Here is a 22,374-nt window from a genome sequence, read left to right as displayed (position 1 = left end):
AGAAAGATGGAGATTATTTAACCGTTCCAAGTCTAGTTTTACACTAGCCACCAATGGAGCCATATTGTTCTGCACAACAACTTCGACATCCGCCGATATTACCACTCCCAGATACACTGCTGAGGCTACGACTCTTGGATCCATCTCTCCTTGGACATGCTGATTACAAATTTTCTGGGTCTTAGATTTATTCAGGCTATAACCAGAAACCTGGCCAAAATTCTGAGCCTCTGTCTTCACCTCCTTAATAGCACCCTCCGTGCTAGATGTTAAAATGGCTACATCATCTGCATAGGCCAGCGTTTTTGCTTCGCAGCCATTCAAGCACAGTCTGGGGATCCCTTAGTTACCTTCCAGCTTACGCAAAAAGGGATCTAAATATAACGCAAATAGAAGAGGAGATGATGGACACCCCTGTCTAGTTCCTCTTTCTATTTTAACCACTGCTGAGTGCCCTCTATTAACCCTAATTCTGGCCGATGGATTTTTATATAAGGTTTTTATTGATTTAATAAACCCTTCACCTATTCCGCTCCACCTTAGGGTACCCTATAGGTATTCCCAGGAGACCCTATCGAATGCCTTCTCGGCGTCGAGAAATAGTGCCGCCATAGGGTCTCCCAGGATACCTGCTGCGTCAAATATTGTAATCACCTGCCTGGTGTGTTGTGTTGTCCCTTTACCCGGTATAAATCCATGTTGTGAACAAATTACTAAACTCTCAATTATCCCTGCAAGTCTCTTGGCCAATATTTTCGAGTAAACTTTAACATCGGCGTTCATGAGGGTGATTGGTCTATAAGAGCCTGGCTGATTTGCCGGTTTCCCTTTCTTAAGAATCACTACTATATCTGCTCCTCCCCATGTATCGGGAATTGCCTCTCCGAGTTGTGCTTGCCTCATCATATTGAACATATCTGCGCCTATTACTCCCTGGAATGTTTTATAAAATTCCACCGGCAGTTGATCAGGACCGGCGGCTTTACCTGATGGTAGTGTACTTAAAGCCCATAAAAATTCCTCCACCTTAAAGGGCGCTTCTAATTCCCCCTTACAATCCGTAGTAATAAGCGGCGGTGTGACACCCCTTAGGTACCCCTCAATCTCTGAGAGCCCTCCCAACCTGTCTGGGGGGGCAAGATAGCTGCCGACAGGTTGTGGTGAACAGTCGCTGCTAGACCTCTCTCCTCTGTATCCCCCCTGATGACCCTTACCTGAGGATGTGTGCTCCCCGCTGATGTTTGAGCGCCTGATCGAGGAGAGCCTTCGTTTCTATGAGGCTCTGAAGAAAGCCATCACCAAAAGACTAAAATTCAGGGTCTTATATCCAAAAGCGGAGTCGGGTTTAGGAATCCTTGGTATTCTCGGAGTTGCTCAGGGGGCGAAGTGCCGTAGGATGCCTCCGCGACCTCAGCGGTCAGAAAAGGAAAGAGAGAAGGGGAAGCCCCCGCCAGACTGCAATGCCAGTAATGCCAGCAAACAACCTCAAGACGCCGTGAGGAAGGAGGCCACACCAGTGATTTTGAAATCGGGCGCAACACGAAAGATCGCCGTCCCGACTCCAGCGATTAAAGGGAAGAAAACAGAAGTCCGTAGCAAAGTGCCGGCAAGGGGTGAGCAGCCCCTAGATAAGGCACCGTCAGCTGCATCGGACACAGAGAAACAGAAGGTGGGGGCCCAACCACGAGGCAAGGATGTTGTTCTCCGACAGCCCACTCTGACAGAGGCATTTACCCCGAAAAACCGGCAGAGGCTGGAGGAAAGCTTAACCCGCACGGAAGGCGTCCTCGAGGACGCTGCAGAGGAAGCTACCTTGGACGCGAACGCGGCTCCGGGCGTTGCTAGGCAACGCTCGCGCACAGACTTGGCTCCAGAACTGCATGGAGACGGAGGAGGCGGCGGCGACGACAGAGGCGGTAGCAATGGCAGAGAGCTCGCAGACAGCCCATTAAGGTTAAACAAGACTATGGCGATTCCTGTAACCCCTGAGACTGCCAGGAACTCGGGTAAGACTTTTGATATTGGCATTGGAGGAGCATTGGCACTGGTAGATAACGGCGGGAACGAGACCATAGGGACCAGGATACCAGGGAATACGGATATGTTGGACGCCCTTATGCAGATCGAGGCCGAGCTGAAGGCAGGGGGCTCATGGGGCAGCAATGTTAGCCTGGTTAACAAGAAGTCTCTGATACCCAATAGTATGGAGGCGGTGGATGGTGCAGAAGGAGGCTCAGCAGAGGGGGATTGCTTTTACTCTGTAGATGAGGAAACGGATTTCTCAGCCACAAGCGAGACTGGGACAGAGGGGGAGGATGTTGGCTCACTATCGGACTCTAGTCTATCAGGAAAAGAAAGCACACAGAAGAAAAGATGGACCAAAGGGAAAAAACAGACCTCGGGCTAGGGGTCTCCTACCAGAGGGGGTAAAAAACTTGTTTGGGACTACTCGGCCACTTCACAGACCTATGAGGAGGCTAATCCATCACAGCTTCAGGCCCCTTTGGATGCAATAACTAACACACTGAAACAGATTCAAGTGGAGGCCAGGGCCGAAAGTCGAAGGGCTAGACATGCCACGAAGAAACTCCATAATACTCTGAAGAAAGTCAATAAACTGTACAAGGGTATGGCAAACAGGGTTACCGAAGTCGAAGAGAGAACAGGAAGACTGGAGGACGATATGGGAGCTTGGCAGGAGTTTAAAGCTAATCAGGAAAAGGTGTCCGAAGATATGCTCTGGAAGATGGAGGAGTTCGAAAACCGCCAACGGCGGAATAACATTCGCCTCTTGGGGGTGGAAGAAGGGACAGAGGGTCAGAACATTTTGAAATTTGTTGTAAATTTGCTTCGTGGGGCTTTTCCGGAATCAGACTGGCAGTGGGAAAAAGAGATACAGCGAGCTCATAGGTTTCCCTTTGCAATTAGGAAAGGGCGGGGAGGAGGAGGCGGTCAGACAGGTAAACCACCTCTTCCCAGAGCAATCCTAATATATGTTGGGAATTATCTCCTTAGAGAAGAGATTATGGAAAAGGCAAGGCCAGAGAGCAGACAATCATTTGAGGGCACCTCTTTTTTTGCTAGGCCGGACTTCTGCCACGTCACCGTGGAGAGGAGGTGGGGGCTGAGGCAGCTTATTAAGCCATTTCAAGCATTGGGCTCTGAGGCTTACCTCCTATTTCCAGCAAGACTAAAGGTGGTTACAAGAGGTAACGTAGAAATGTTCTGGTCAGAAATCAAAGCTCAAAAGTTCCTGGAGCAAGTAAAGTCACAGAAATGAGGTTGAAAAGGTCGAAAAGGAGGCGCTCGGTTAACTGAAGCTTTTAAGGATATGAAAATAAGATGTCATGTTCTGGGTATTTTGTTTAAGGGGAGCACTGGGATTTATAAGGTCTCTTGGGGGGGGGGTCAGAGACGGAGGTTAGCGACTTCCACACACTGTAGCAACCACATATAGGTCTAATTGGCCTATTTGCCCGTAGAGGGGGGGAGGGGGTAGGGTCTGGAAGGGTGGGTAGGGAGGGACATGGGGGGTTAGGGGGCGAAGGGGGGAAGGGGGGAAGAAACCGTTGACACAAATTGGTTTGCACTGGCTGGTTCAGCACAAGAGAGGACAGAGCAGTCTTCAAGCAAAACAGCAAATGCAGTACTTGGTTATGAGAAAAAAAATGTATGCAAACAAGTGATGGTCTTAAATTGAGAAATGACATGAGGGGTTGGTCATCAAAAGGAATGGAAGGGATCTCAGCCCATGGGGAAATGACTATAAAATCTTAATGTGTTGTAGGATTGCTACCATAAATATTTGTGGTCTAAACGATGTAAATAAAAGACTCAGGGTGGCGGCACTGTTGAAAACTCTCCGATTGGATCTAGTATGCTTGCAAAAAACGCACATTGAGGTATCAAAAAGTTATCTTTTGGGACAATTGGGATTTGTTCTTCTCGCAAACTCTAAGCAGGACTCTAGGAATAGGGGAGTGGCTATATTGGGGAGGACTGGTGATGTTGTTGTGATCAGGTGGTCGATGGGTGATTTTAGAATTAACCTTTAAAGGGGAGAAATTCACCCTTGCTACGGTCTATGGATCAACGGAGGATGACCCCGAGGTACTTCAGTACTTGGATATGGAATTGGCACACTGGGTAGAGCCAATAGTTATATGCGGGGTCTTAAACCTACACGATCCTAAAAGTACATTTTCACAGGTGGGTGGATATTATCCGGGTAGGAAAAGGAGAGTGTATTGAGCATTATCTGAACTGGTTATCCATAATTCTTTGATCGATCCTTGGGTTAAGATTTATCCAAATAGAGACGGTAGCACATTTTATTCTGCCCCCCATAGAGTTTTGGTCATATTAGACTATTTTTTGGTTTCAGGTCCCTTGCTGAAGGGAGCAAAGATGGAAAAACATCCCCGGTGGTATCTGATCATAGCCCTTTAGTTTTAACTATTGCGATAGGTCAAGATCAGAGGAAGGAAAGACAATGGACCTTTGAGAGAGCTCTCCTCAAGGATGAGGGATATAGGGAGTATATGGAAGGCTGGATCAGGAGCTTTCTGGATATCAACAGAGGAACAACTGCTCCAGGGGTGGTCTGGGATTCGTTCAAGGCCAGTGTTCGCGGGGAAACTATGAGCTATGTACTCTCAGCGCAGAAAAGAGAGAAGGCTAGGATAGAGGAAATAAATAAGAAACTGATGGAAGCTGAAGAGGAGTTGACGATAGCCATCCGTCAACGGTTGCCACTAGAAACACACTTACTTAGAATTGTTTCTCTTAAAGCTGCAGCCACAGAGCACATATCCATGAAGGCAGCAGAGAATTATTTAATTAGAAAGGAAGGGGTATATGAGCTTAGCGAAAAGGTAGGACATCTGCTGGCGGTTCGAACTAGACAGAAGCTCGCAGCAACAGATATCTTGGAGATCACAGATACCCAAGGGCATAGGGTGGTAGGAGTTGAGGGAGTGAGGGAAGTCTTTAGGCAGTTTTATGCATCCCTATACCAGGCGGACAGGTTGGGAGGGCTCTCAGAGATTGAGGGAAGCCCTTATTGGCTTTAATTAACAGAATCACTTGAAGCTTCCTGATGACATTTATTCTCTGTGAGTGTTATTGCAAATGAGTTACCAGCTACGTTCTGAAGGGAGTGCTTTTAAAAAACAGTTATAACAAAAATGCAATATGTACAGTCTGGGTATTACTAAAATCACTATTTTGGGAACACTTTTTTATCTTAAACATGTTGCGCATTTTGCCGCAGCCTATATGATACCGGGGTGTAATGCAAGTTTAAAATAATGACTTACTTGTTCACAGTGCTTTCTGTCAGAGACTGGGAAGATGTAGCACTAAAAATACTCAAGCTCCTATTCTCCACTGCACCAACCAGGAATCAATACTGTGGTTCTCTGGTGCAGTACAATAACTCCTAGAGTTTTAATACTGTCTGATAGTGTGTTTCCTACTAATTAGCTTAAGTTGTACGTTATTTTAAATGTAGTTACCTAAAGGTAAAACACCGAAAAAAGTTACAGAATATATATTTTTGGGGGGTCACGGTCACCCACCTGGCCCCCCATTGCGTGCAGGATCGCATTTCCCATACTTTGTTTAATGCGCTTCGACCACTGGTTAGGGCAGTACGTGAGGATGATAGTTCATAACTTTAATGCAAGCTGAATGTACTTAAAGCGTAAAAGTTATTAACTCTGTTACTTCTCCTGGCAGCAGCAGAGGGATCTATTGGCAGCAGAGGAGCGAAAAGTTCCTAACACGTAAGAGATTCACGAGAGCGTGCTTTGTCACAGTAGCAGAGGGGAGGGAAGGGGGAGGTGAAATGAAAGGGGGAGGGGGAAGGAAATGGAGGTCTGGCTGCACCCTGCCGCGGAGCTCTAATCTCGTGCTTTAAGAATGGAGGCGGCGGGGGAGGAGCACGGGGACAGCTGGTTCCAGTGCCTAAAGAGGTCGGTGCCCCCTTTATATAACCCTGCTCCCCTTCAGGGGTTGAATCGCCTTTTGCAGCAACTGCTGCAGAAAGTTGCACAGGGGACGTCTCCACGCAGCACTGTTTTCTGTCCCGTTTGCTTTACGTTTAACCGCTTTCTGACCAGTTATCTGCTCAGTATGTTGGCGAGCTGTTCCTTTCGTCCACAGTGTAAATATTGTCTGTGAAAATGCAGTGCAGATAATTGTTCCTGTCGGGAACAGCGGGACCGATATGTTTATGTAAAAAGAGAAGTCAGTTTTGTCCTTGAGTGACATCTGTAACGTGCTCACTGCACTGGCCTTCTCCCCCACAGCCCTGTGAAACTTGTGCTGCCGCTGCTTTGGGGCTGATATTCTAGAGATTCCTTCTATTTGCATTACAGAGGAATCCACACAGGGCTGTTGTTTTGCTCCCAATAAAGCTTGTCTGGGGGTTTCCGGGTACAGGATCTGACTTCCAGTGGCATGTAGGAAGACCGGTGGAAGGTAAGTGGCAAAAGACGACAAACTAGGTTTTAAACTGGGCTTGTGTTTTGAACCGTTTGTGACGAGTGTCTTCATCTATGCACACACACTTTTAAAGACCGTTCGTAGGCGTAGTCAGCCATACATTGAAACGTGGTCCTTGGTCTGTTGCGACCAAACAAATCAAGAGGTCTTTAATGGGGAATACCTCTACTGTGGCTCGTTCACGGTTCATATTAAGGAGGGGTTTGCCGATTTTTTCCCCTCATTTTTATTCTGTACATTTTTTCACAATTTCCCCTGTCCTAAAACATGAACTACTATGTTGCACGCAGTTTTCCCTCTTTCTATAAGATATTTCTTTATGCTATTCCAAAAAATTGACATTTTGATCTCTTTAGAATCCTGATAGTTTGAGTGCTCGCCCCGCCGATCTGGGCCCCCAGTATTGATTGCTATTTCCATTTGGTGCCCAATAATTTGTGAAAAAACCCTTGGTGGATTGGAAGCTGCATATATATCCCAGGAATAAACTGGTGACTTGCTAGCAGGTTCTGATAACATGAATATTATTGTAGTTTATACCAAAGCACACTTAAAAATATCAAAGGGGGGGGGGCATGGCATTTATTCGACAAACAGCTCGAGAAGCATTTCTTCTCCATAAAGTGTGCATTTTCTAATAATCTGCCGTACATTAAACTCCAAATTCGTCACCTTGTTTAAAACCTATTGATTTAATCAAATCAAAACTTAAGTGTTATAAGTAGTTTGGCGCTTTTGTGGTGAAAGTATGTTGCGCCTAAAAAAAATCGTTTTTCAGTATACTAAATACTCCATTTGTATCCTGTTGATTGTGGTGGTAAAACGGTTGTTTTGGAAATAACCTATTGTGCACATGTAAGAGCTTAGATAGAGAACTAAGAATCATACTAAAACCTGCCCTGAAAGGAAGACAGATAAGAACATGCAGGCAGGCAGTGAAAGCTTGCTTTGAAGAAGGGGATACTGCCTGGTTCGATTCATGGGCGCAGCAGGAACAAAGCTAAATATCACCACTTAGCCGCCTTACTGGGCACAATTTCTCGGCCTCTGCTCCAGACAAAATTAATTACAAAAACTGGATCATGACTAAAGGTCTCAATACGGATCGACCAACATGATTTAAAGCATATAATTAATTGCAATCCCCGGCGTACCGCAATAGGTTTTAACATAGTCAACTCTTCATTTTTGTCCTTTCTACACATAATGGCCTTAAACTATGGTGTTATGAATTTAAGGTCAATGCAATCACAGGTCTCTTCATTGACCCCACTTATGGGTGCAGCAGGAATATAGCTAAATACCAGCACCAAGCAACATAGTGAACATAAACCCATGTTCTCTGCTCTTGCCAATATGAACTATATAACAGTTTTTTTAATGGGTAATTTGGTGATTGCAGGTTCACATAAACATTAATTTAGTGACCTGGAACCTCTGGCTCACGTCTAAGGATTTTAGATAATTTATATTCTGCTGTTTAAATACAACAGGGTTTCATTTAAGGTCAAGTTACTGTTTTATGAATCTGAAGAGGTTTAATATGGTTGTTCTACTGTGCAATGGTCTTAAGCAATCATGTATAACACCAAAAGCACAGGGGGGTCTAATAGCCTAATAATGTAGCTGAGCTGTCAGTCCGAATCACCAGGATTTCGGAATGTATGAATCACATTGAGACAGCGTGTTTAAACAAAAGGTGAACACTATGTATATAGAAAAAAACCAGCACAGTACCGAACATTCAAAAATGGTCAACAAAACCAAAACGTTTAGCAATGGGTTACCATCAAATTGACTTGATGATCAGTCCTATCATCTGGCCATACCCAGGTGTGAATTAGGCTGGTCCCCTGATCATTGGGACATCAAGCGCCACACCATTTGTTGCTGGTAAAGGATTTGGTCCACCAACACAAATGAACCGTCTCTGATGGCTGATCATTGATGATAAGGTTAATAACAGTGCAACAAAGATAGTGACTTTAAAATAGGATGGAGTGTCCTCCTACTTCTTACTTTATTCTGCGGCTGAACAACACCTCCTAATTAAAAACCTAGAACAGTGCAAAAAAAACAGTCAACAAATATCTGTCCTATAACGGGCCAACATGCTTCTGCCTAACGGCCATTTCATCCCTTAGCATTCATCAGGGCCTCTGTTCTTACAATAGTTGCACTCAGTGATGATGAAACCAAGAAACACTACCACCACCAAAGTGGAAAAGATAAGGAAAACGGTTGAATACGATACAACCTGTAACAACCGGAAACATTAACCCTCCATATCAATTAGGAAATACGAATTCCTTCATGGTAGAGGAATAGACCTCACCTCACCTGGACCTTGCTCAGGTTCTACGAGGCCCCGCACTCTCCGTCGGTACCTTAAGCTCCCATCTGAGTCTTGGGGGAGGCCTCATGCAAATGAGTAAAAACTATCCGACTATCAAATCATCCAGATGAAATCAAAAGCATTAACTAGAGTGCTTCCTGGATGAAATCATGGACGCTGCATCCAATTTGCCTGTGACATTGAGAATGTGGACTATTCAATTTTATCGTTTCCCAAATTTTAATACTTTGTATCAGTGTATTTCATGCAATTGTCTTTATTAACTAAGCATATAATATAATTTACTTAGTAACATGTTGTTAATCTGTTTCTCTAATAATGTTGTTACAGTGGAATGCTCTCTATTTCCACACTGGCCTGACCCGAAAGGGTGCTGGTAATTTTAACCACTTGAGGTATTTTATACGTTTGATTAAGAGTTACCTCACAGCTATGTTAAGAGAACACATACGCAGTAGAAATGTTCAGTTCTCTTTAATGCATCCACTATGTAACTACACAGCCACCTCAAGACCAGCTCTTCAATAACTGTCTATATTGTTGTCTAGGGGCATCATATTCCATATTGTATTGTATTGTAATTGCATTTATATAGCGCTTACTATCCCTGACGAGGCGTGAAAGCGCTTTTCCGGCGGGTAGCACGCTGCTCCGGGACCCATAGAGGATTAGTGTTGAATTAGTATAGTGAAACATACAAGTGATGGATAGGTTAGTCAGTTATTTGGATGTGGAATGATAGCAGAAGGATAGAGGAGGACAAAGGTTTGTATTTATTTATCGCTCGCTTGTTGACGCATGCTATTCAGGAAGCCTATAACGGATTAGTGGTGAATTAATATGGTGAAATATGAGGTAATTTCAGTGGTGGATATTAGTCTGTTACTTGGAGTGAGAAGGACAGCGGACGGATAAAAGGGGAAGAAAGATTTGCATTCATATAGCACTTGTTACCCCTGATGGATGTTGAAGCGCTTTTCTGGCGAGTAGCACGCCACTCCGGAACCCATAAAGGATTAGTGTTGAAAATTAGTATAGTATAAATATGAAGTAATTTGAGTAGTAGATATGTTATTCAGTTATTTGGGCAGTATATTAGTATTGTTGAATATGGAATTTGAGCAGTGAACATGTTAGTCTGTTAATTTTGATTGAAAAGGATAGTGGAGGGATAAAAGAGTGAAGGTTTAAAAAAAAAGTTTTTTTAAGGTCTTAGCAGTAGGAAAAGGCTTTTGGATGAGTAAAAAGGGGGTTTGGAGGGAATGAGCCAGAGGGGAGAGTTTAGAAAGGCTTGTTTTAGGGGATCGGTGTAGTAAAAAGAGGTGTCAGATGATGCAAGGAGGGGTAGAGCAGGAGAGAGTCTAGAAAGAGTTATTTTGGCAATCATAGTAGTGGTATGGGGTTTGGGATAAATGAGAGTGGATGTAGAGTATATATTGATAGATATATAGGATGAGAGATAGAGTAGTGCATTAGAAGGAGTAGTAGAAAGAAGTTTGAGATGAGTCAGAAGGTTGGGCTAGAAGATATATAGAACGAAGTATAGGCTGAGAAATAGGCTAGTGCATTTGAAATGCTAAATTAGAAGAAAGTGATACATATATAGATCCATAAGTACATTGAAAGTATATAGATACATAAAGGAAGTAAGTATATTTAGATGAAATATATTAATAGAGGCACAGGATGAGAAATAGGGTAGTGCATTGGATATGCTTTTTCAGGAGAAAAGTAACAGACACTCAGATCCAAGTACATGGAAGGTACATAGATGCACAATGGAAGTATGTACATGTAGACCAAAGATGATTTTTATTTATTGATGAATATTATTATTATTATTATTATTTAAATTTTTATTTTCTCTTAACAACATAATTATTTTACATGTTTTATAAAGTAATACACAAAGATAGGTACATATCTATAGTGAAAACAAATGCTTATATACAGAGGGATATGCTGTAAATTTCTTTTTCCGTATGGTGCTTATGTGGGGAAGAGCCAGATCTTGAGGTAGACTTGGGGAAGCAAAGTTGTGAGGTGTGGCATGTTGCTTATATTTTTTGCGTGTCTTAAAGGCGGAAGGTGTATGAGTCAGGGGAGGTGGTGCAGCATGTGAGTCATGTCGTAATGTTCTAAATTGTCCAATGGATGAGAGGCGGTTAGAAGAGAGGTGCTGTATTGCTGTATCTGTGTTAGGTGTGTTGGAAGAGTGAAAGCTTGGCATTGGAGTTTGTTCCTTTGTGTGCTTTGAAGGGTGGGTATATGTAAGTATGTTGTGATGGTAAGTAGTATGAGGTGTTGCGCACTGAAGATCTTGTTGTGCTGGTATGTGTGATATGTTTTGCTTTTGAGGTGTGTTGAAAAGGGGTGCTGATGTATAAGTTTCATGCACCTGATTTGGTTGTGTAGTATGGTTTGTGAGAGGAGGTTGTGACGTAGAGGGGGTGGTGATGTGTTTATGAGTAGAGTGTATGTTGTGTGTAGGAGGGAATGAAGTAGAGGTGAGAGTGTTTATCTCAGACTGGTTTGTTTCAAGAGTTACAAAGTGTGGTGGTGTGCTGTGTGTGTGTTGTGTGTTAGTGTTATTATGGTAGAAGGGAGAGGAGGGTGTTTGTTGGACAACTTATGGAAGGATCATTATATGTTTGTTAGTGATAAAAGGTGAACTGTTAGGTGTAATTACAACAGGGAGAGTGTCTGAGTGGGATGTAGTTATGTATGGTGTTGATTGGCGTTGTGTTAGTGATGAAGTGTATTGGTTAGTGGTATAGGATAGAGTTGTGTACTGTTTGTGGGTGATGGTGGATATGTGTGGTAGTTGGGATAGTAGGGTGTGTAGATGTGGTTTGGTTGGGTTGGTGGTGCATGCTGGTACATTAATCTGTGCACAGTGTTGTGCGTGGTGTATATTTGGTGTGAGTGTGTTGCTCTGTTTGTGGTTGTAGATGGTATGGGCTGGGTATTGTTAAATGAGAAAAAGGGCAGTATTTCTGGCCCTAGTCCCGACCAGTCTCGAACAGGCTCAGGCAACTACCCTTGTCCTCACTGCCCTTAACAGGCTCAAACATGCAACTACCCTTGTCCTCTCTGCCCTTAACAGGCTCAAACAGGCAACTACCCTTGTCCTCTCCGCCCTTAACAGGCTCAAACCGGCAACTACCCTTGTCCTCTCCGCCCTTAGCCACGACGCCCTAAGCCTGGCCTTTTTTGTAGCCCTAGTAATTAGGTGACTCCTTCAGCCAATGGGATAGCCCTAACACTATCGAATCACAACACTAGCCCTAACATCTAGAACCAATAGGAGACCAGGACCTTGGAGCCAATCTTAGCCCTAGTCCAAGCACCCAATCAGTTCAAAAACCCTGATCTCTACGTCCAATGAAGACCTTAGCCCTACCATTAGTCCCAACCCAAGTCTAAGCAGCCAATGGTACAGGTAGCTCTACTCCCTACTTCCAATAGAAAGCCTAACCCTACTCTTAGTCCCACAACTGGTCCAACAACCAATCACACCAGAAGCCCTAAATAGCTACTTCCAATTAAAAGTCTAACCCTAGCCCTAGTCCCACCCTACTCCCAACAACCAATAACATAGGAAGCCATAGTCCCTACTTCCTATAGAAATCCTAACCCTAGCCCTAGTCCCAACCCTACAATGATTGAATCACAGACCTAGAAATCCTAACCCTAGCCCTAGTCCCAACCCTACAATGATTGAATCACAGACCGACAGGGGGGCTGGCCTCACTGGCTTGTGAACACAAAATGGTGGCTGGGGGTGCACTGTTTTAGCACACAGGTCTAAGCACAGAGCAAAGGAGAAATTTGAAGGAAAAACAGATTTGTCACCAAGGAATGAGAGGGACAAACTACAGAGGTTGGACTGCAAATCCCACAATTCAACTCACTAAATGGAGACAATCATGGGCAGGGAAAACCACAAATTTAGAACACAACACAGGTGATAAAACATGCAATTACAGGCAGGCTAAGACTACAATTTTTAACTGTAACAACCACAGGCATAGACCGTAAACACAAAGTTATTCTATTGTACCTGCATATATACTTTAATTCTGGGATTGCTTTACAAGAGGATCAGTCTACCTAAATGCATGTCCTAATGAACATACACTTAGAACTGTATATGTCGGCTTATTTAGGAGTTGATCCCTTTCAAAGACAAGCAGTTTATTGAGAATGCGTCCCCAAGAACCCACATGTCAAGTGGTTTTCTCTGCACCGGAATCTGTATTCTGGCATAACAGATTATTATGGTTTCACATTGCATGCCCATGATTCCTGTCAACAAGAACTAGATTTGTATATTTCTGCCATTCTGCTTTTTACCTGATGTATTATGATGATACAAAAGCAAATTCATTCGGTTAAATAGGACGTGGCACAACACTCATCAATATTTGGGGTTGTAGTAAGTGTCCTATTGTAGTGTAGCTCCTATTTTCCCAATAGGCTCTGCGCATTGGAATAATACCTACAGCAGTAAAGGCCTAGGCCAGACGTTAACTAGGTCTACTACTGTCGATACTAGACTTAATTTTTGGGTTTGCCAGCTAAGCTCAGAGTTCGCTAGAAACTTTCTCGAATGTTCAAGGAAGGAATTAACTCCCCTGATTAGACAAGAAGGGATTTAGTTTCTGACAACCATAGAACATGACAACTTTGCTCTCCCCTAATCAAGAGTCAATCTCAAGAGTCGTGTGAGCACAAGGCAATTATTTTACTCAGTCAGTACGTGCATTCTTAGTCTCATCAGATTGTAGAGAAAAGGAAGAGACGGGCGTGTTCAATAAAAAGGTGTTATTTATTGATCGGTCTCTTTTCTCGTACAAGAGAAATGGATCGATATTATTGCAATACTTATAGTTAAGTAAAGTGCATACATTAAAAGCAATAGTATAAAATAATACTGTAAAAACATTGATATGGTTTCTGAGCCATATGATGTTTAAAATGATTAAAATATATTTACATACACATATACATTTGACTAAACGTACTCAACTGGTGTTTCTAAATATGCCTACCCCGTGTACCTGACCTAAGTCTAATGCGTGGGCGGGAATAGAAAGTTACAGTTTAAGTTAAGTTTGTTTTTGCCAAGTGAATAACTAAAGAATTCTCTGTGAGGGGTTATTCAGTTCTGTACCTGGAATTTAGGATGGATGAGGAATAGTATCTCTTTCTCTGCTCTCGATATTCCAGGCTGCCCGAAAGCGCCGGTGCTGGGTCTCTCGGCTTGAGATAGCAGCGCGTCTCTCAGCGCGTCAGGAAGGCGGGGCTGCTGCCAGCGGGGTCTGCTTCTGCTCTCGGCTTCGGCAAGTATGGCTGCTCCGTCTTGTCACCACGCGTGTGTTTGCATAGGGCAAGATCGGCAATATTTATACCTTAAAGGTGCCGAGATTGACGTAAGGATGGACATAGATACGTCAATAAAGATGTCATACGATTTGCTCGTTAGCACATTCTTTTACTGAAGTTCTCTGTGAAATCAAAACAATGGCCGCACGGATTTTCCAGGTTGTCATAGGTTTGATTTGTTATGAGAACGTCGTATGCCTTATCAGGGGCTGGAGGAATGTCGCTTGTCTAATTAGATCTCAAGCGTTATGACCTAATCAGATAACACGTTCCTGTGCCGTAGTGTGACTGCGTCAGATAACGGTATCTGCATCATGGGGGCTGTTCTTGCCTCATGGGCTGACTGTTAGTTAACTTGATAGTTAGTTTAACCAGAATAGGGTCAGGAATAGGGGGATCGATTCAGAACCTATAGGAATACATGACACCCACTCCACGCTAACTATGGTCATATCTACTAATCTATGCATAGTATAACATAGTACAACATACTATAGAGTATAGTGTATACCTTACCACCCCAAAATACATAAATGCATTTCGAAATTTTCAAATATACTGAAAAATTGCAGTCATATATATTGTATGCACTTAAGCTATGAATTAAATGCAAAAGTAAACACACATTTTTATGTATTATTGCTTATTGGTATATGAGAAATACACATGAAATGGCTCTTAATATGGCTATACAGAAAGGAAGTTCGAGACCATTTCATCACATAATAAAATATTCGTGAACATCCCAGCGGGCAACTAAAGTTTTATAAAGTATCTAAAAATAGAAATCTTAGTTCTCTAGGAATAGTTTCTTACTTTAAGCAGAAGATAAGTGTCCCGAAAAATTTGTGAAAAATAATTTGGGGCTGCTAAAAAATTGTTGTCCGTGAACTGGTGGGAAGAATTGTTCATGTGACTTTATTTTTAAAGTTGAAGGCCGAATTCAGGGAACGCCGTGTGCGAGCTTGCTCAAAAGTCTCTATTTCTGTTCTGGAGAGAACATCATATCATTCAGGCTTTCGAAAAAACTGTCAACAGCTTCATGGGAAAGTTCCACTAAGTCGGAAATAGGGGTAACCATGCATTCGTGCGCATGATTGTCTGCATTGACATTCTGATTCGCATTGCTGACAGAAGGTCGTACCTGTTCGATGCTGCTTTCACCTTGAACTTCACTACTCTTCAATCGCAGTGGTGAAGATTCCAGGAATGCCGTCATCAGGATTGGCAGCCTTTGAGGGCAGCACAAAGCGTGAACCTTGGTAGGAACCAACAGTGTATCTGCATCCACTGGCGCATCCGATTGTAGCGTCAGACAGGTGTCTAACACGCATTCTTCTCCGCATAGCAGACACCTTAGTACAGGTAAAACACACCTTTGCCACATTGGTCGAAATGATAGAAACCAAGTCATGTTCAGGTCTCTAAGCCGGGAGAGTCCCAGGATTTTTGATATCCGGTCCCGGTATCCAATGGCTAGGATCGTACCTTCCATTGTCGCGAGAGTTTGATCTGTGACATGGGTTGCCATAACGAAAAATAAGGACTAAGAATAGGATTCCTGCAATTAGTCCCAGGATCAGGGGAAGTCCGCCAAAAATCGAATGGACGAAATCTGGAAAAATACCCAGTATGGCTTTGAATGGTGTTAATGCCATCGAAAATACTGTCTTAAATACCCCTGAGATCCCATTGGTATCAGAAATATTTAAGATTTCGCTCAGGATTTCCGCGAAATGTACGGGGGAATTAGTTGATAATAATGTATGTATCTCTGCAGTCGTCCTTGCGACTTGTAGATCATACGTTTCTTTTTGATGACGTGAGCCTTGTAGGCGTCTGAAGAAGCACTGTTTTCATTCTGCTTAAAGTATCTATTCGAATAGAAGTAATTTTCAAACTGGGCCATGCCCTTGCCTCCCTGTCTGGAAAGGAGCTGGGGAATAAAGAACGTCCACAGCACTTGACCTTCGCCGTCGTAGTGACTAGATAAGGAGTCCCGGGCATAAGACTACAACATCTGCGGTCTACAATAAGAATGTAACTCCCATTATAGAGTCTTTGAAAGAATGGTTCTATTTCAGTTGCAGGTGCGCCTTGCTGGTGACATGAAAGGTTGTATGAATTCCCTTCACAGGCTCCGTGCAAACTAATACCGTTACACAGAAGCGTGCCGCTTAGTGACATAGCACAATTGTTGCCACTAAGAAACACTTTCTGTCCTTTATTACTGACACATGCATGTGAATAGGGCAGGTTCCAAGTTGTTTTAAGGTACCCCTTTCCCAATTTCTCGTACATGCCAGCCTGTATATATTTTTGGCAGTATTGAAACCTGAAGGTTGAGATTGGAATATTTATGATTCCGTGGATTATCCATTCACTGACAGGTCGTTCTGACATTGTCATTGGTAATCTTTCTAGTTTTTCAATGCTCAAGATTGTATAATCAGCACCCTTTTGCGCCATACCGATTTGTCTATCAGTAAGGTTAAAGATTTGGAATAGTGACGTTGTGTTGATTAAACGCCAAGGCACATAGCCTGAACGCAGATTTTGTAACGTCCAGCCAAGCTGTACAATAGAACGCAATTGTGACTGACCATGTTGTAATAACAGTAAGTCTTGCGATAATATATCGATTGCTGACGACACAATGCTGTCCAATGAAAAAATTCTGGAGGACAGTCATTAACCCATTGTCCACTACAGAAAGTGATTTTTCCAAATTGATACGGTCAATTTCCCGTATTCTTTCTGCTGTCTCAATTTGAGTAACCTTCCAGGCCTCATTGTATGCTGCATATACAGAGGCTGCTATGAAACGCTTTTGACGCTGTTTGCGTGGTCCCAGTATGAAATCACGCAAGTCAGCACCATCAGTAAGTAAAGTTAGGTGTTGCTTAATTTCAGGCAGTGTGGAAGTCTGTAGCCATTGAAGGCATAATTTGCCCACACTGTAGGTTGTTATTATCCCTGGGTGATGTCTTTGGGGATATCTAGGGTCTGGCCTGGTCATTTTGAAACCCTGTGTTTTATTCAGGAATCTATCTTGACAGTAATTTGTATCTGTGGGCCAGATCAACCATTGTTTCCAATCAGGATGTGTTCTGTTTTGGTTTAATATATGGTTTACGTCTATCTCTTCATCTGTATCAGAGCTATTGCTAAACATTGTTGGCTTTGGAATAGACGGTTTATTTAAATCTTTGATTTTGGCTAAGACATGACAGGTGGTTTGTTGAACAGTGTCATTTAAAAATATCATTTGTTCTGGGATCATGCAGGCTCTAAACAAAGCTTCTATACCCTGTACTTGCCATTCTTTTGTACCCCAAACACTTTTCAAATCAACATTTTTGTCCCAATAATCAAATCCAAAAGTATTCATTTTTTCGAAGAATGAATCTGAATATATCAATTTTGTGTTGGTTATCATGGTTTTCATCCCTGTCTTGTTTGACAATTTAAAATAAAATGTTTCAGCATTACTTATGTTAAAACCTGAAAAATATGAATATTTGTCATAAACGGTTCTAGAGCTCCCTTTTGGAGGTGTAGCACAATGTTCCCATTGATTATAATTTAAAACATTTCTAGGTTGTGCCGATTTATGCAAAAAATGGTTACCATAATGGTTATAGCAATACATACTATCATAATTTGTAGAACCTTGCAAATAATCATGTTTTGTAAATTTAGCAGACATTACTAAGTCAGACATCATATTGTTGATGCTTTCGAAGTCCCAATCATCAGCAAATGAGTTTGGTTTTGCAAAGTCACTCAAGGAGATCTTGATTTGGTGTGGATATTTCAGGATCTCGACCGGACCATAAATTTCATAGTCAGTGTTGTCCCAGGCTACCCCACCAGGTATAGGATTGGCTGTGAAGTTGGCTGAAGAAAGTTCTCTTTTCTCGACGTGTGAAGATGTGTGTGGTTTGAGGACCAAGTTGATGTTCTGACTTGCTGTGTCCATTTTAGCATATTTTCCCTCAATGAAGCGTCCCAAAGTAAATACCATGATGAGCCAAAGTATGAGGATAAATGCACCAAAACCCACCCAAAATTCAATCCATGGAGAAACCAGATATGTTTCTTTCAGATGTTTCAAAAGTTCCTTCGCTTTGTCTTTAAAGGATTTTGATGATGGCTGCGTCTTTGATTCACTGAAGCCGTCAGAGGAATCATCGAAGTTGATGAAGTAACCGGATGCAGTTCTGTCAATTGTTCCAATTGGTTCAGGATTTCTGTTTTTTGCATTGTCACTCGGCACTTCATTGTAGATTGGTGTGTCTCTGCTAAATGTCTTTATTTGGGTTTTAAGAGGTCTGAGTTCTATTGCATTGTTGCATAGTCCTTCTTGTTCTTCTTTAGGCGTTTCGAATGTGATGAGCCTTTTTGTTAGGACCTCTGTGCTGGTAGCAAACCTTGGTGTTCTGCTACTTATTGGGAGTCCACTTGGCCTACTGTTTGTTATCGGCCACATTTTGTGGTTTTACCAGGTCGATGGATACAACTCGGTTCTCCTTTTTACCAGCAAGTGGCGGTAGTACAACTGATCTTGTCCCGTTGACAGACAAGACAGGAACTGCTTTTCTGTAGGAAGGCCCAAATTCCTTCTTTACCGCGATCTTTTCCCTGACTAGATCCCCGACTTTTGGAATCCAGACAGGTCTTGCTGGGACAGGTGGTGGTTCTTCAGTGGTTGTTGGCTGTTGTTTCAACTGTATGTTGCTCAGGTCTTTTCTTGTTTTGTTTAAGTCCTGCAAAATAGCCAAACGGTCTTTGACATCAAAGCTTTTTTCTTTACCACTGAAGTCTGACTATCAAGGTCAGAGATCAACATCCTAGTTCCGAATAATAATTCGTACGGACTGAATCCCTTCAGAGAATTTCTTGGCAAGTTATTTAGACTACGTTGGACACTTATTAGATGTTTGACCCACCCAGCTCCCGAACCTAATACCTTTGCCGTTATAGATTGCTTTATGTCACGGTTTTTTCTTTCAACAATTACGTTCCCCTCAGGGTGAAATGGACAAGAGTACCGCAATTGCACGCCCATGCTGACCATGGCCTCCTTATAAGCCCGAGAGCTAAAAGCAGGACCATTGTCCGAATGCAGCATGCCAATTGCGTATGTGCCGATAAAGACTCGCAAATCTTTTATAACAGTTCTGGCGTCAGCCGTTCGCTGGGGCCGCATCCATATGAATCTCGTGCATGAATCCACTGCGACCAAGATATATTTATAGTTACCATCCCTTTGTAAGGGACCGCAGTGGTCTAGATAAACACAGGCTAAATGGTTTATCCGAGATTAGAAGGGGCGTCTGTGCTGGACGTCTCACCGTTGATACTTTCATTTTTTGACATATTTCACATGCTAGAACATAGTTCCTTGTTTGTCTTCTCATTTGTGGCCACCAGTATCTCTGTTTTAATAATGATACTGTGGCTGAGACGCCAGCATGAATAGAAGCAAGCCCTTCGTGTGCCGCTATTATTAGTCCTAACCTATGTTCCATGTTTGGAATTGCCCTATCCCCCACTCCAGGGATTCGAGCAAAAGGAACATTGTTTGCATCAGTTATGTATGAGTATTTTACTGGAAAGCCTTTAGGGAGTGGTTCTATCGAATCCTTTTCTGAAGCGCTGACAGCTTGTAAAATTTCGCTGTCTATTTTTGTTTTTGACCGGGTGACGGCAGCTACGGAAGCCGTTTGCACAGCTGCCTTCGCGGCCTCATCAGCCAATGAATTCCCTGCAACGTGAACGCCATCACGTTGATGACTCAGTGTATGTATCACGTGAGTCTTTGGTAGTTCTTTTTGTAAAAGAGCTACTTGTTCCCAGAGCATTTTATGCTTGATTGTGCCACCTTTCGCATCCCTGAATCCGTTCTGAAGCCAGATCTGCAAGTATTCATTATAAGATTGAACGCAATAATACGAATCGCACACTATGAGTGTGGGGAATTCTCGATCGGTATTTTCAAGCGCCATCTTGAATGCTAGTAGTTCAGCTCGCTGAGCTGTACAATCTCCTAGGGATTGTGTTTTAGTGAGGGTTGGTTTAAATTTCCCTTCGTGCCAACGACCTTTAACAATCGCGCACGCAGCACTGTAAGCTTGTTTACCCCCTACTGCGGGTTGTGCTGATCCGTCTGTATATATTATACAGCCGTAGTGATCTAGAGGCAGAATTTCGGTTGGCGGAGGACATTCAAATTCATATTGGAGAAATTCTTGTGTTTTTAAGTAAGGATCAAATTCGTACACCACGTCTGTTGCAGCAAGAGAGTTAGCCCATTGTATCCATCTCGGATGGAGTGCTTTAGCATTTGGAATGCTTGCCTTTGTTACCGCCTCTAAGGCTGGTATTGGTGTCACGATTACTATTCGTTTACCTTGTGCCAGGGCTCGTTCTTTTGCTATAGCTGTCTGTGTTGCTGTAAGAATTTTTTCCGTTGGGCTAAATTTCATTTCAGCCTTAGTGTACAAGTGTGATTTAAATGCAATTGGTACCTTTTCTCCCTCATTAGAGGTCGGGTATGTGAATCCGCATCTCCCTGGGATGACTCGGATCACAAGGTTGCGTGTGTTATCACGTGTTTCTAATTTTGTTTTAATTAGCATGTCTGTTTGTAAGGATCTCAAAATTTCTGTGTGTGTTTGAGTCCAATTGGATCTTTTAAAGTCTGGTTTAATTAGATCATAAAGGGGTTTGACCCTTTCTGCGTAATTTGCAATGTATGTTCTTCCGAAATTTAGGAAGCCTAGAATTGACTGTAGGTTTTTTAGTGTTTTAGGAGCTTGGATTACGGCACATTTCTCTAGGAAATTGTCTGCCAGGCTTTTGCCTTCACTTGATAACTCATATCCTAAGAATAGGACTGTCAGATGGGAAATTATGGACTTTTTGAAGTTAAATTTGTAACCCTCTGCAGCGAACCCAACTATTATGGTGTTCACTCTTTTCAAGTGAGTATCCAAGTCATCATCTGTTAAGTAAATGTCATCGACATAAGATAATGCTTCATCATCATATAGTTGTAGTAATTCTGTTACTCTCGCTGAGAATACCCCTGGGCTGTTCTTGTACCCCTGGGCTAACCGACAGAATTGTTTTTGAGTGCCATTTACTGAGAATGCAGTTAAATATCTGCTCTCTGGTGCTATGTTTTGACAAAAGAATCCATTGGAGATGTCCAAGGTTGTTTTGTATTTTTTGCGCACTATGTTATTCATTAGTGCAGCACTGTGTGAGTTTTGCACTGCAAAGGTTTTGCAACATGTGTTAAGGTGTCGGTAATCCAAAACTAGACGATATGAATTGTCTGGTTTGGAGACCGGAAACAAAGGGTTGTTCATTTGTGAGGTGCAAGTTTCAATCACCCCCTGGTATTCTAGCTGATCTAGTATTTCATTTACTTGTTTTTTAGCTTCTTGCTTAATTGGGTACTGCCTTTGTGCAGTAGGTTGTGATTTTAACTGGATTTTGTGAGGAGAGGAATCCTCATCCCATCCTGCATGATTTTTATATAAAGCAGGTGCTAAGGCCACTGCCCACTTTCTAGCAAGTGTGTATTTTTTATGAATCGGGATCTGATTCGAGAAGGCAGGCATAATTACTTCTTTGCCATGAGGGCACTCCCTGACAAATTCTGGTGGCCAGTCTTTTTCAGCTAGAAGGATGTCATAACCCTTTGAGAGGTTATCCCAAAATAGTCCCCTTATTTTCCTAGTCTTATCTCCCTCTATACGTAATGTTATCTCGTATATCTTGTGGGGCTTGCTAACTCTGGTGTCTGCAGTTTCCACTTGAAGGTATTCATTCGTGTCCACTGTCTCCAGATGATTCATAAGGACTTTGCGAGCTATGCTCACCTCTGCTGCGCTGTCTAGCATTGTCTGAGCCCATTCTCCGTTTTTCAGTTGTGTCCTCAGTATTCTCTGCATTTTTAACTACCTTGATACTGGCTACCTTCTTTTTTGGAAATTGTAATTTCTTTTTTAGCTGAGCAGGTTCCTTGTCTTTGGACTTGGCGTGCTCTTCTGATCGTCCTCTTCTTTCCGATTTCTGCGAGGAATTCTGAAAAGATTGAGAGGGACGTG

The 22,374-nt window shown here is 42.7% G+C and overlaps 1 protein-coding gene across 10 annotated transcripts in view; it reads left to right on the top strand.

Annotated features, from left to right (window-relative positions):
• Positions 1–22,374, top strand: part of ACACB (acetyl-CoA carboxylase beta) — a 2,338,068-nt gene that overhangs the window by 301,992 nt on the left and 2,013,702 nt on the right. For 2 of the 10 annotated variants that reach the window (XM_078667382.1, XM_078667381.1), the window contains exon 1: positions 5,838–5,975. The exons of 5 other annotated variants lie outside the window; for them this stretch is intronic. In XM_078667382.1, coding sequence (XP_078523508.1) covers positions 5,923–5,975 — 53 coding nt within the window. In that variant the 5' untranslated portion in view covers positions 5,838–5,922. Of the gene's footprint in view, positions 1–5,767; positions 5,787–5,837; positions 5,976–6,268; positions 6,484–22,374 lie in introns of those variants that run through there. 3 more of the 10 variants (XM_078667385.1, XM_078667386.1, XM_078667384.1) reach the window with 3 other exon arrangements.

The sequence above is a fragment of the Lissotriton helveticus genome, chromosome 11 (assembly GCF_964261635.1).
Source record: "Lissotriton helveticus chromosome 11, aLisHel1.1, whole genome shotgun sequence".
Taxonomy (NCBI): Eukaryota; Metazoa; Chordata; class Amphibia; order Caudata; family Salamandridae; genus Lissotriton; species Lissotriton helveticus.
Note: the sequence above shows the minus strand (reverse complement) of the source record. Positions and strands in the feature narration are given on the sequence as shown.